Source organism: Oreochromis aureus, linkage group 5 (assembly GCF_013358895.1).
Source record: "Oreochromis aureus strain Israel breed Guangdong linkage group 5, ZZ_aureus, whole genome shotgun sequence".
Taxonomy (NCBI): Eukaryota; Metazoa; Chordata; class Actinopteri; order Cichliformes; family Cichlidae; genus Oreochromis; species Oreochromis aureus.
Genome location: NC_052946.1, coordinates 15,091,946 through 15,105,207, shown reverse-complemented (window position 1 = coordinate 15,105,207; position 13,262 = coordinate 15,091,946). Strand labels below are relative to the sequence as shown.

At 40.6% G+C, this 13,262-nt stretch overlaps 1 protein-coding gene across 4 annotated transcripts in view; it reads left to right on the top strand.

Annotated features, from left to right (window-relative positions):
* Nucleotides 1-13,262, top strand: part of LOC116326427 (arf-GAP with coiled-coil, ANK repeat and PH domain-containing protein 3-like) — a 58,187-nt gene that overhangs the window by 34,618 nt on the left and 10,307 nt on the right. For all 4 annotated transcript variants that reach the window (XM_039611827.1, XM_039611826.1, XM_031747718.2 and 1 more), the window contains exons 5-16: nucleotides 708-766; nucleotides 1,062-1,245; nucleotides 1,429-1,473; nucleotides 1,583-1,678; nucleotides 1,820-1,894; nucleotides 3,942-3,953; nucleotides 9,042-9,154; nucleotides 9,466-9,517; nucleotides 9,725-9,825; nucleotides 9,946-10,057; nucleotides 10,176-10,408; nucleotides 13,095-13,164. In XM_039611827.1, the coding sequence (XP_039467761.1) occupies nucleotides 708-766; nucleotides 1,062-1,245; nucleotides 1,429-1,473; nucleotides 1,583-1,678; nucleotides 1,820-1,894; nucleotides 3,942-3,953; nucleotides 9,042-9,154; nucleotides 9,466-9,517; nucleotides 9,725-9,825; nucleotides 9,946-10,057; nucleotides 10,176-10,408; nucleotides 13,095-13,164 (1,152 nt within the window). The remainder of the gene's footprint in view (nucleotides 1-707; nucleotides 767-1,061; nucleotides 1,246-1,428; nucleotides 1,474-1,582; nucleotides 1,679-1,819; nucleotides 1,895-3,941; nucleotides 3,954-9,041; nucleotides 9,155-9,465; nucleotides 9,518-9,724; nucleotides 9,826-9,945; nucleotides 10,058-10,175; nucleotides 10,409-13,094; nucleotides 13,165-13,262) is intronic.

The following is a 13,262-nucleotide window of genomic DNA, read 5'->3' as shown; positions in this document are numbered from 1 at the left end:
CAAAAAATCTGAGTCTCATCCGCCGTGTGTTATCAGGCCCTGCAGAGATGTCATCTGGTCGGAGGCTTACATGTACACTAAGCCCATAATCCTCAATGTGTATGCTTGCAAACTAGGGATTGCTATAGAAAGTTTAATCCATAGGATACCAAAAGTGATTGTTGTGTACACTGTCCGCATGCGTGTGATTATAAAGCAATCACTATTACTGTAAGTCTCCGCGTCTGCGTGAGCTTGTGTGCATGTGTGTTGCACAAAGATAAATCAACAAGGCACACGGTTTTCCTTAATATAGTCTAGGATAATATCAACAGCAGTGGCTGGAATATAAAAATGGAAACAAACTCACTTCCTATATTGGAGAGAAGAGTTGGTTACAATGCATGAGAAGTGGAGGAAAGAGAGGATGAGACGGTCAGGAAAGGGAATCCCATACTTAACAGGAAGTAAAATGTGGGATCAAATATTGCTAAAAATCTACTGAGGCGGTAGCTGAGTGTGTTCACGTATGTGCTCGCTTTTCTGTCTTTCCTTCAGCTCCTCTCTGCTTGTGGCTGAAGCCGTTAAAGTAATCACATGAAAGGGATCATAATGCCATCTTGTGCCCAGATCGGAGAACTACAGATTTGCAGATTTATTCGCTGCTTGCTCTTTAACTGCTGTGCACTGTATCTCATACGATATCTCTTCCTTCCATCTGCTCGCAGATTTTGTTTGACCAGGCTCAGAGGTCCATCAAACAGCAGCTTCACACCTTCATTAAAGAGTGAGTATCACATCACATTTAAGTAGATTTAAGCACTTAAGAGAGGTGAGGACAAGTGATGTTAAACCACCAGCTATATGAAGACTAGATGGCACAATTTCTGTTAATATAAGTAACCTTTATGTTTTAAGATTTCTATCTAGTCCCCTAATTGTTGTGTTAAGTGTGCATTTTTGTATCCACATGCAGAAATCTCCCAGTAATAACAGAAATTAAGAATTTTGATCTCACCATTTCTGATTTGGCAAAAAAATTTGTGAATTCTTACCTTTGTGCTTCATGGTGCTTGCACCAGGGACATACGGAAGTTCAAGGACACCAAGAAGCAGTTTGATCGGGTGCGTGAGGACATGGAGCTGGCGCAGGTGAAGAACGCGCAGGCACCCAGGAACAAGGTGCACGAGGCGGAGGAGGCGACGCAAGCTCTCATCCTCAGCCGCAAAGCTTTTCGGCACCTGGCCCTGGACTATGTGCTACAGGTGAGACGCACACAACATAGACTCTACTTGTTATTATTAGTGTTTTCCAATAGGTGGCGCTGTGAGTCAACTTCTGTTGAACACATGCACAGGACTCTTGATCATTTCTCTCACATCTCTCCTGTACATCTCAAACATGAAGTCTAAAATGTAGAATTTTCTTTTTCTCTTCGTTTCTGGCAGATTAATGTGCTTCAAGCCAAGAAAAAGTTTGAAATCCTGGATGCAGTGAGTGACTCGGATCCATCTGTATCGTCACATAATTATACATATACAGCATATATGTACACCTGTGCAGTGTGTTAACTTGCAATTTGACTTCCTTTGCCTGCTACAGATGCTGTCATTCATGCGAGCCCAGTATACTTTGTTCCAACAAGGCTTTAACATCTTGGATGAGATTGACCCCTATATGAAAAAACTGGCTGCACAGGTAAACAAAACAAGCAAACGCAAAACATAATAAAGAAACCATACCATCTGGTTTCTAGTTTCATTGTCCTTTAATTTTGCAAACATATTTTATTTTTCACTCACTGCTCCTGCTGCATGTGTGATCTTGTCTTCTATGCAGCTAGATCAGCTGGTCATTGACTCGGCCGTGGAGAAGAGGGAGCTGGAGCACAAACACGCCCTCATCCAGCAGAGAGTGAGACAGCATGACAGCTCTTATCTTTGAGCCCATATTGCCATAACAGTTCATCCCTGTGTCGTTTTCTTCCAAGGAAAACTAGGGCAACCTTACCTTCCACTTATGCTTACTTTTCCCTCCACCAGTTATCGTCAGTTGCCATCTCCATTTGAAAAACATGTTACAGCCTGTCATATGCTGCCAAATTAGATCAGAATTCATTTCAGTTATATTTCAAATTATATAGTGCCAATTCATTATAGCGTCAAGATGCTTTATATTGTAAAGTAAAGACAATATTAAACAGAACCCCAACAATCACACAACCCCCTTTGAGCACACACTTGGCAGCAGTGGGAGGGAAAAACTTCCTTTAAATAGGAACTAGAAGCAGGCTCAGGGAGCACAATCTGATATCCCCCTTTCATCATAATAATGTTGGTCCATCAACTAGCTAATGCTACAAAAAACCTCACTATCAAAATACCATGAATAACCTAAATTCAGCTAAGAACAAATATATCTTGATAATATATTTATTCTATTGTATAAATTAATAAAGAAAACGCCTGAAATACTCACCATGAAATGCTTCTCGTTCCAGAAGAGAGTTTTGTATGAACAAATTTATATAAGTTTCCACATTGCAAAGCTATGACATCATAAACATGATTGGTCAGCTGCAACGTTGATCCTGGACCAGCATCATTATGATGAAGTAGGAGCAACACCAGCACAGGGATATTAGATACACTGACTCAGGGAGAAGCAGCCATCCACTGAGACTGCTTGAGGGTGAGGGGAAAGAGCCGAGAGAGACGGGACAAAAGGCAAACTACTGGAGAGAGATCATTCGTAATGATGCTAAAAGATCAGAATACAAAATAAGCAGATGGTGTGGAGACTCTACATCATCTGTATTTTCATAAATACTAAAGCTTAGTGTCCCGCTTAATAGACTTTTCAGGGGAAATGATGATTACAGCACAAGTGGTAATCTTAAAGTCTCTGTCTCTTAAAGGCCTTTTCACGACTATTTCCAGCTTCTCTTTTTGCAGCCACTGCACAGCTCTGTGCGGACTCTCCTGTCTTAGCATAGGAGGACTTGCACTCATAATGAAATCTGAAATGCTCATCAGATATTGTCTACGCTGACCAGAATGTTAGATATGTTTCCTTAAAGGTTCATGAAAGGAATTTCTTTTTGTCTATTTACATTTTGCACTCTCACTTAGCATGACAGGCGCCTCCTAATTCAGTAGAAGTTCAATAAAACACCAGAGTTAAAAGTGGTATGTACCTGGCAGCATTAAAATAACAAAGCGAAACAGATCTTACAGAGACCACAGATGCCTTCATGAGGAAAACAAAGCCTTGAACTATTTATGTTTGCTTAGTAAATGCCACTGTCCTGTTTACTGTCTAAAGTTTGCGAGACACTGATAGACGGCATACTGCTTTTTGCGTTCAGGGTTACAGTAAGAGCAAGTCCCCTAAACATGCACGGCTCACTCCGCTTGAAGAAAAGCAACTCTTTAACCATCCCCATCCCCCCAGTAGCCACACACATGCACAGATGCATAAAAAAATCATCCATCTGTTGCCGGAAGAAATGCCAAAAGCATGCCTGTTTTTCTGCCAGAGGCCCTTCCCTCCGATCGATTCAGCTGCCAAGCGAAGGCATCCTGCCAGACTCGACAAACAGCTTTGTGCATGGATTAATGACCTTTCAGCAACTCGTCCTTTTTAATCCATAAAAAGTGCATTGAATTGTACAACTTGGCTTCATTTCTTATGTTAGAAAAATAACTCTTCACGTGTAACATGTTGTAGTTCTTTTAATGAGATCAAGAACAGCTGTTTTATGTGTGTGTTTTTCAGGAGCTCTCTGATGTTGCTCGCTTGTGTATCAAGATGTGCTGGACACCCATCAGTTGCACATATTTATTCTTATTTAGTTTGTTCTGGTGAAATTAATTCAGTCACGTTCCTCCTCTAATACATTTCTTCCCCCCTCTCTCACTCTCTCTCTTCACTGTGTCCTTGCTTGGCCTGTTCCTCACAGACTCTGATGCAGGTGAGTTTGTTTTGTTTTTTTCTCTCTCTCTGTACCTTAACCTTGGCTTACTGGTTAAAATGAACCACATGTATGTTACATTTTTTTTAATTAAAGGTTTTTAAAAGGAAGAACTGTGTGGAACATTGCAGTAATGGACGGTTCAAGAAACACAGACCTGCTTTGCAACTGTTAGCCTGTATTTTGACCTGGCCTGTTTGGCTCTAGGTGTCAGGTTTCTTGTGTCGACTGGTGTAGGTTTTCAGCTGATCCTTGGTTTGTACTCTAGCTCTCAAGGGCACATTCTCTGGAAATTAAAAATAAAAGGAAAGTAATCTCACTTTACATGAAAACCTTTTCCTGCCCCAGGAGATCTTTGTCTACCAGTCATTGTGTATTTGTAGCCGTGGTAGGAGATGTTTCACCAGCTCGACCGATGCATAAATCAGTGTGCCTTTTTGTAAACATAAAGCGAGACTGTGCTTGCGTGGGAGAGACGTTAACGTCAGTATTTGTCTGAAAGCACTGGTGCATCACACCGATGTGCCCTTCTCAAAATTTCAAGCTCAGACTTCCTCTTAAACACCTTTTATAAGAGTCTAAGACCCTAAAATAAGTCACCAAAACAACACAGATATTTACTATTATTATATTCAATTGTTAAATAAATCATTACAGTCCGTGTGTAAAAATATCCAAGCAGGGGTGGTGATGATTTGATGATCAATCATCTGTCTATCACCAACTCAGTGCCAGTGCCTGCACTGTTTTTTGTTTTTTGGAGTCAGCTCTGCATTTTTGGTACCTTTTCAGAACCAATCCTCATTCTGACAGGTCAGAAAACCAAAAGTTACAACTGCCAGCTTACAGCCAAAGTCAACAGATGGCATTAAGATGCACAGCCGGGTCTTGAATGTGAGGGCGAGCAATAGAAAAAGATTGCAAAGATATGAAGAGAGAAAAAAAGTGAAAGATCCAGACAGCAACTGATGACGGTGTAGGGCGAGACGGATGACGGAAGGCCGTCTCTCTCAAAGAGGGAAAAACTCAAAGCTCTTTCAAATCAGATGTCTGGTCTTTCTCAGGAAGTGCTTTTATCAAGAAAAAAAACCTGAAGTAACATGAAGACAGAAAAAGCATCACTGCATCAAGAGATTAAAGAGAAAACACTGCCATGAGCCATTTCAATTTTTTTCACTGAACACTGACGTCTCTGTTTTTTCTGATATTCCTTCCATATGCAAATGTAGTAGTGTGGGAAGGAGCGCTATGAGACGGCAGAAGCTGTTAATTATAGATGCAATGCATTCTTTATTAACAGTAACTTCAGCACTCAGGGTAAAAATAAGACCGATTCATGGAAGTAGTTAAGCCTGCCTGCTTTATTTGCAGAGAAGTTAATAAGGGATGAGCACAGATAAATATATTAGCGTGGGGTTATCTGAAAGGGGCATTGTTGACATTTGGATGAAGCAGAAACAGTAATCAGGTGATGAGTGAGAAACCATTTTAGCCATTGCATACTTACAAAGTGGGTTCTTCTTTACCTCGCGCTTCCTTTGATTGCCACGGCGGCTCCCTCCCCATCTCAGCCCGTCCTCCTGCACAGATCACACGCTCCCTCGTGCTTTTCTTTCACAGCAGCTCTTTTTTGTGTGAGTGCAGAACATCATTGTGGCTCCCTGGGGAACCAGGGCCTCAGCTCTCTCCTCCTTCATTATCACCACTTTTAACTGTACAAGATTTTTAAATCAGCGAGAAGCAAACGCAAAAATAACAGAAAAAAACTAGGGTGTTAATACTTGACATTTCCTTAACCGCTTTTATCAATAAATTACCCAAACTATATCCATTTGTATTGCTTTGATTACACGCATGTTTGCTTGCAGAGTATTAGGATGAGGTATTTTTTCTTAATCATTTTCTGTTGACTGGTGACAACTGCCGAGGTGTCCCTGTGGTTGATGGTCCCAAACAGGCTCACAAACTTCCTGACAGAAAAGGTAGTTAAAAAAAAACATCTTCAGACTTCGTGTGACTGCTCAGGCTGGGCACCTGTAAAAGCAGTACTTTTCTATAGGAGCTGCGTTACACAGGTGTTGTTTCAGCTCAGTGTCCGTTGCGTGTCTGTGGTGTGATGGATTATTATATAACATGAAGACATTGCCTGGAATGTTATTCACTATATGCAAATTATCATAAGCAGGTCACAATACCTCCAAATGTATGGAACTGTTTAAATATGTCCTACACAGCCTTACTGGTATGTTGCCAGAATTGCCTGTTCAGGGTCTCTTCTGTTATGCAGCCTCCTGTTCCTTTAGGCTACTTGTGCACTGCATTCTTGAACAGTCCTGGCTAATTGAAGGTTGTAAGACAGGAGGGGGCATACATATTTGTATGAAGCAACACTTTATTCTGTGTGTTAGAATCAAGGGCTTCCTTTTGACTTGTAACAGCTTAGACTTGTGACAGCTGCAGCGCTTCCAAACAGAAAGTGCTTTTGGGGGAAAAAAAGAGCTGTGTTGTTATTGTTATTGCACATCTTCAGCGACTGCTCAGGCTTGGCGCCTTTAAAATCTTTTGTTGTAAAAACTTCTTTATAGGAGCTTTTGTTAGACAGGTGCCGTTCCACTTCAGTGTGTGCCTTAATAAAGGGCTTTGCCTGGAATGTTATTCACTATATGCAAATACGTGTATTTGTAATATACTTTTTTTGACTCAGTGCCATTATGCAGCTTGCTGTGTCTTTGGGCTACTTGTGCGCTACGTTCTTGCATTACCCTGGCTAATTGAAGGTGGGAAGAGGGGGGCTCCGTGCTGGTGTTTGGGGCATTCACCTCAAGTCACTTTGCTGTTCAGATATAGATCAGTGAACTCATTACACAATAGGACAGTTGACTGTGAGCATCCAGTATCCTCAGCAGATTTCCTGTTGTTTTATGATTTAAAACTAAATGCACAAGCTGATGAAAGAGCTCTTTTTAGTTTTCAAAGAGACACGTGGAGTAACGTACAAAGTCTGACCAGCACAGGCCCATGGGCTCAGTGTCCTCCTCAGTCATGCTGGATGCCACAATTGCTACAGAATCACTACTGTGAATCGAATAATAAAACTACTGTGAATTGAATAATAAAACTGAGCTTGCACTGCAATAACTTATCAGTGATTCAATTCAGTTTATACTGTAAGGTAAAAACCCTAAAATATTAGAAAGAACAATCACACATTCCCCATGAGCAAGTACTTGGCGACCTTGGGAAGGAAAACTCCCTTTTAACAGGAAGAAACCACTGATGGAACCACACTCAGGGAGGAGCAGGGACTGGTTGGGGGTGAGAGGAAAGAGAAGAGCACAGAGGGAGGCAGGACAAAAGGCAAACTACTGGAGAGTCAGAGTTTAAGAACTGCTAATGATTAAATGCAGTAGTGAAAAGAAAGAGTGACCAGTGCATCATGGGAAGCCCCCAGCAGCATAAGCCTATTATGTGTGTTTAAGTTTTTCATTACTAAAATCGTATCAGTTAGTGTAACTTATAATTGAAGCGTATCAGTAGAATTGTTATTGGGCAGGCCTGGACCCCTGAGGCCCGTCCAGTTTGGCTCAGTGGCGCTATGCAGCCTCCAGCGCCTTTGGGCTGGTCGCTGCATTCTTGCGCGGTCCCGGCTGATTTAAGGTGGGAAGAGGGAGCTCCGGGCTGGTGTTTGGGGAGCAATAATGTCAGCTTGATTAAGCAGGAAAAGTTTTTAGAGCTGCAGACAGATGGAAAGCTGACTCCCACAGAAGAAGCTCGGGCGGGGGTGAAAGGGCAGCCTTAAATCGCGGGTGGGGCGGGGATGAGGTATGGCTACTTTTAGGGCCTCACATGCAGCAGGAAAATGAAACGTTTGATCTCCAGCAGCCACTGCAGGGGTCACCCCCGCCGGGCGCGAGGACACGGGGACAGCTGTATGCTAATGTGCGCCCGCGCCGGGTCCACGCGGCCGGAGGAGCGGCACGAGCGTGTCGCTGTTCCTCTTTGACAGTGTGTGTCTGGACTCGCGTGAGGAGCACATTTGTCTCCTTTATCATCATTTATTTATGAATTTAAGCTATTGTTTTCCTGTCGAAATCGTAATGCTGCTGGATGTCAGTGTGATAAAGATGAAGATACTTGGCATGCTGAACTACACGCTGGTGAGCCTTTATTCATTTATTTAGCCTGAAGTTTTGATGAGAGCTTCTGTTCGACTCTTGTACGCTGTGTTCCTTTTTTCCATTGGTGAACAGACAGCAGGTTTAAAAGTTTAAAATGCAACAATTAGCTGCATGAGGGGAAACTGGAGTTAAGGGAAATGCCAACACGGGTGTTCCTCCAAATGTTCTTCTGTCTTTTATTCTGTAAAGTTGGTGCAAAAACGCTCAGTTGGAGAGCCTACAACTAGCCTGCTGCACTCCAGCAAATATGTCTTCATCTGTGCGCATAAGTGGCTCTTGAATCATTTGGAAACACCTCCAGGTGTTTGGCCGGTGGAGAACCAAGCTGTTGTACCACATCCCATCACGTTTTTGTTGCTGGCATTGCTGAAGAATTCATGGCAGTTCACCTACTTATCTTATGTCTGAATCCGTTCGTTCCAGTGAATGGGAGGGGAATTTTTGTTGCAAGGAATCAGTGAAAATGCTTTTATGCTTTTAACAAAGCTAAAGGAAAGTGGAAAATTACAGAGGTTTCCCTGAGTAGAAAGTATGTGTGCCTACTAGTCTGCCATACTTTCAATACTCCCTCAGATCAAAGTGTCACCTAAGATAAGCGAACCTAAGCTTCAGCTCTTATTTCACAATCTGTGTGCTTTTGTCCTTCACTTCGCTTACCAGGTGGCATCTGACTTTAGAGACCCTTCTTGGCTAATCTTAGATATACAAATAGGTACAAAAGGTTTAGCTGAATGGTCGAAAAATCCTGACACGATCTTTAAATGTAAACTAATAGTGTTGTGGAGAGGACACTGATTATTGAGGAGGCACAGCTATTGTATGAGCCCCCGATAAGGTTACGCAGACATTTGTTGTGGACTTTACGCTGATTGTTTCACACAAACAATTACTTCATATGTTCTCTTTGCAGGATTTTTCCTATGATGACCCTAAGCTGGAATTCAATGTGGATGCACCCAATGGTGTGGTTATGGAGGGCTACCTCTTTAAGAGGGCCAGCAATGCATTCAAGACCTGGAATAGGTAAAATAGAAAGTTACGATATATAACAAAATAGAATTGAGGTTAGCTTACAAATCAGCCATAACCTGTTCATATGGAAAATAGACTAATGTGACAAGATGGGGGTAAAAACCTCATCTTTCCAACTTTGATTGCCTGTGAGCTCTCAGATTTCTATGCAGAATAACTGAAGAAGGAATGTGCTTCGTTGAGCTCTACTAAGTCAGCCGATTTCATTCCATTGGTTCAGTACTGAGGGTAGACTTCAGCATTTGAGTCAGCCTATCTCTGTCAATCTAACAGTCTGATTTCATACCTTCAACCCCCTCCAGGCGGTGGTTTTCTATACAAAACAGCCAGCTGGTCTACCAAAAGAAACTCAAGGTACAGTCTAATTTTGTAAATGTAAATCTATCGTTTTGGGGTCCTTATGCTAGGATTTTGTCACCACTCTAGCTAACCTACACAGTTTAGAGTTCTTAATTCTATTTGCCACCATTTGTATAATAGCAGGTCAACCAATGTCTTGTCTTTCCTGTCGATCCTGTCACTAAGCTTTGTTTTTCTGGCACTCCCCTTTTTCAATGGCAGGATTCTTTGACAGTGGTTGTTGAGGATTTGAGGTTGTGCTCAGTCAAACCATGTGAAGATAATGAGAGGCGGTTCTGCTTTGAGGTGGTTTCACCCACTAAGTAAGTGTGTGTATTTCACTCCAGAATAAGCTCAACTTTATTTTTTTCAGATTGGGACAGACTTAAGCTAAAATATTAAACAGATAAAGATGTTTATAACTAGTTTCCATAAACCTTTAGGAGCTGTATGCTGCAGGCTGAGTCTGAGAAGCTGAGGCAGGCATGGATCCAGGCCGTCCAGGCAAGCATCGCTTCTGCTTACAAGGACATCACCGACAACTATTACATTGAGGTGAAAACAAACACATGACCACATACAGTAACACTTACACAATCCTGTAACGCAAGCCTTTATTTTTTCTTAGATCTTACTGAGTCTCCATCGCTAACTTGTAACTCCATCTTCACAGCGATTGGACCGGACTGCCTCACCCTCCACCAGCAGCATTGACTCTGCCAGTGAACCCAGAGAGAGAGGAGAGAGGGCTGATAAGGGAGTTCGGGGAGGAGGAGAGAGCCTCCTCCAGCGGGTGCAGAGCCTGCCAGGCAATGAGCTGTGCAGTGACTGTGGCCAAACGGCTCCCTGCTGGGCCTCTATCAACCTGGGAGTGCTGCTCTGCATTGAGTGCTCAGGGATCCACAGGTGACTGTACACTAAGGGCTGAAGTTATTGTGCAACAATCACACAGACCCTGTGGACTGTTTTAAAGACCCTGAAATACATGATGTAGGAGGCAGTCGAAATTCACAAGAAGTGAGTCGTTTATTTTGGCTGACTTCCAACAGGTGAAGCCACAAAGGGGAGCTCACGCAAGCAAACAGGCTGAATACACAGACATGACAAAGAACATAGATGAGACTAAGGTTATAAGTAAAGAGAAATTCAAACATATAATGAAGGTCTAAAAAGAAATTAGGAGCTCAGAAGTATACTAACACAATCTAAATGATAGTCATGAAAACAAGACCAAAACCCATGATAGTCATGATCGATTGACCCCATCCTCATTCCCCTGCTAGGTTGCACTCACACAGCCCTCAATAATAATTAAATTCATAACTTTTTCCTAGTTTGTGACTACATTGTAGAAGTGGTGACACACTTCTGCTCACATATTTATTTGATTAATTAACTTGTTATTGAGGAAGCGTTGGAGAAAGCGTTTTGGGCATGGATGACAGTCATGCCACATGCATACGTGGTCAAATCAAACTGAATGCCTGCAGTGAACAAACCAGGCAAACAAACTGGACTTTAAACCTGCTTTGTCACTTTGTTTTCTCTGTTGTCTCTGGTGAGTTTTTCCAGATTGCCCAACCTTAAAATAAAACTGTCCTAGTTTAGTAAGGCTACTTACAAAAAAACAAACAAAAGCAATTCCTTTTCAGAGAAGAGAACAACACGTCACATGTCTGTGTGACTGACATTTGACCTGCTTCGGCTTGTTTTTAACACATGCCTGTTTAATGTTCTGCATTCACGCATCCCGTTACATTCACATTCACGGAAGTGTATCAGTTCTTATCAGTGTTTTTATAGACTTACTTACCAGTGTTTTTATAGACTTACTTATCAGTGTTTTTATAGACTTACAAAAGGCGTTTGATACAATTGACCATTCTATATTAATGGATAAACTAGAGAGATATGGCATAAGAGGGATAGCATATAAGTGGATGAAAAGTTACCTGGATGACAGATATCAATATGTTGAAATCAATAATGTAAAATCTAATCAGTTGAAGGTAACTTGTGGTGTTCCTCAGGGCTCTGTGCTGGGCCCTAAATTATTCATATTATATATAAATGACATATGTAGTGTTTCCAAACTGTTAAAATGTGTATTGTTTGCTGATGATACCACTCTGTATTGCTCAGGTAAAGACCTAGAACAGCTTCTGACTACAGCGGAAAAGGAGTTAAATATATTAAAAACTGGTTTGATGTAAATAAGTTATCGTTAAATATAAAGAAAACAAAATTGATTATTTTTGGCACTAGACAAATGAAAAATGTATCTAAAATCAGGGTTAATGGAATTGAAATTGAAAGAGTGTATGAAAATAAATTTCTTGGAGTGATAATTGATGATAAGCTGAGCTGGAAGTCTCATATAAATCATGTGACAACAAAATGTCAAAAACCATTGCTATTCTCTACAAAACAAAGCATGTCCTGAACAAAAATCATTATACACACTTTATTGTTCTCTGTTGCTTCCATATATGACTTATTGTCTGGAGATATGGGGTAATGCATATAAAACAAATACTCTTCCTATTTTCAAGTTACAAAAAAGAGCTATAAGAATTATAAATCAATCAAACTATATAGAACCAACTAACATTTTGTTTATTAATCTGAATACCCTAAAATTTTATGATTTAGTCGAATATAAAATGGCACAGATAATGTATAAAGCACAAAATAACTTGCTTTGCCGCAGTACTCAGAAGCTGTTTAAAGTCAGAGAGAGTCAATATGACTTAAGGGGAACAGATGTCTTTAAAAAAAACAAGATAAGGACAAACATAAAGCAGAGATGTGTTTCTGTTAGAGGAGTTAACCTGTGGAATAGTTATGAAAGTGATTTAAAAAGGTGTAGTTCATTTTCCTTGTTTAAAAACATGTTTAAAAATAGAGTATTAGAAAAATATATTAATCAAGAATGAAAAGAGCAAAAATAATAATTCTGAAACTCTTGATTGTTTTGCTTTGATGTAGTTATCTAAGATGGAAAGTTTTTTTTGTTTGTTTGTTTGTTTGTTTTTGCTTTGTTTTATTCTTTGCTTCGAGCCCTGTGTACAGGAGCTGCATGCAAAAGATTTTTTGTTAAAAGGGTTGGCATAATAAGCAAATGCTTCAGCCAATACCTTTTGATTAGCCTTGTCTCATGATTTTTTGCTTTGTGGTAATCTTTATTTTGTATTCTGTATTCACTGAGATATTTAAATGCTAATCAATAAAATCAATCAATCAATCAAAAAAGTTCTTTTTTGATATGTCAAACTTTCCATCATGTATCTTTATCAGTCAAATCTGTATCCATAAAAAGGCTGGCTGCACTAGAATTACATTTAAATAAATGCATATGAAATATTAATAAGAAAAACAAGCACAAATCTATGGCTTTTCATACTGGATTTGTCGCGTTTGTGTATATTTTAAGTAATAAGACAATACTGTTTTTACTCCAGGGTCTTATGAGCATATCTTCAGACATCTGCCGCCCCAGGCAGTTTAAATAAAAGTAGCAAAAGTAAAATTGTGCTAAGATCTTTCGGTTGGATAAAAACTCTTTTTAAACTATTTTTCTTGTTTCTTTCAGGAGTTTAGGGGTCCATTTCTCTAAAGTGCGTTCACTGACGTTAGACTCCTGGGAGCCAGAATTACTTAAGGTGAGCCTTCTGAACGCTTTGCCTACAGCTCATCCTCTGCCATGTTTTTTCCCCCAGCAGAGTTACACGTCTTATTCCTTTAGTTCATTGCTAATGCA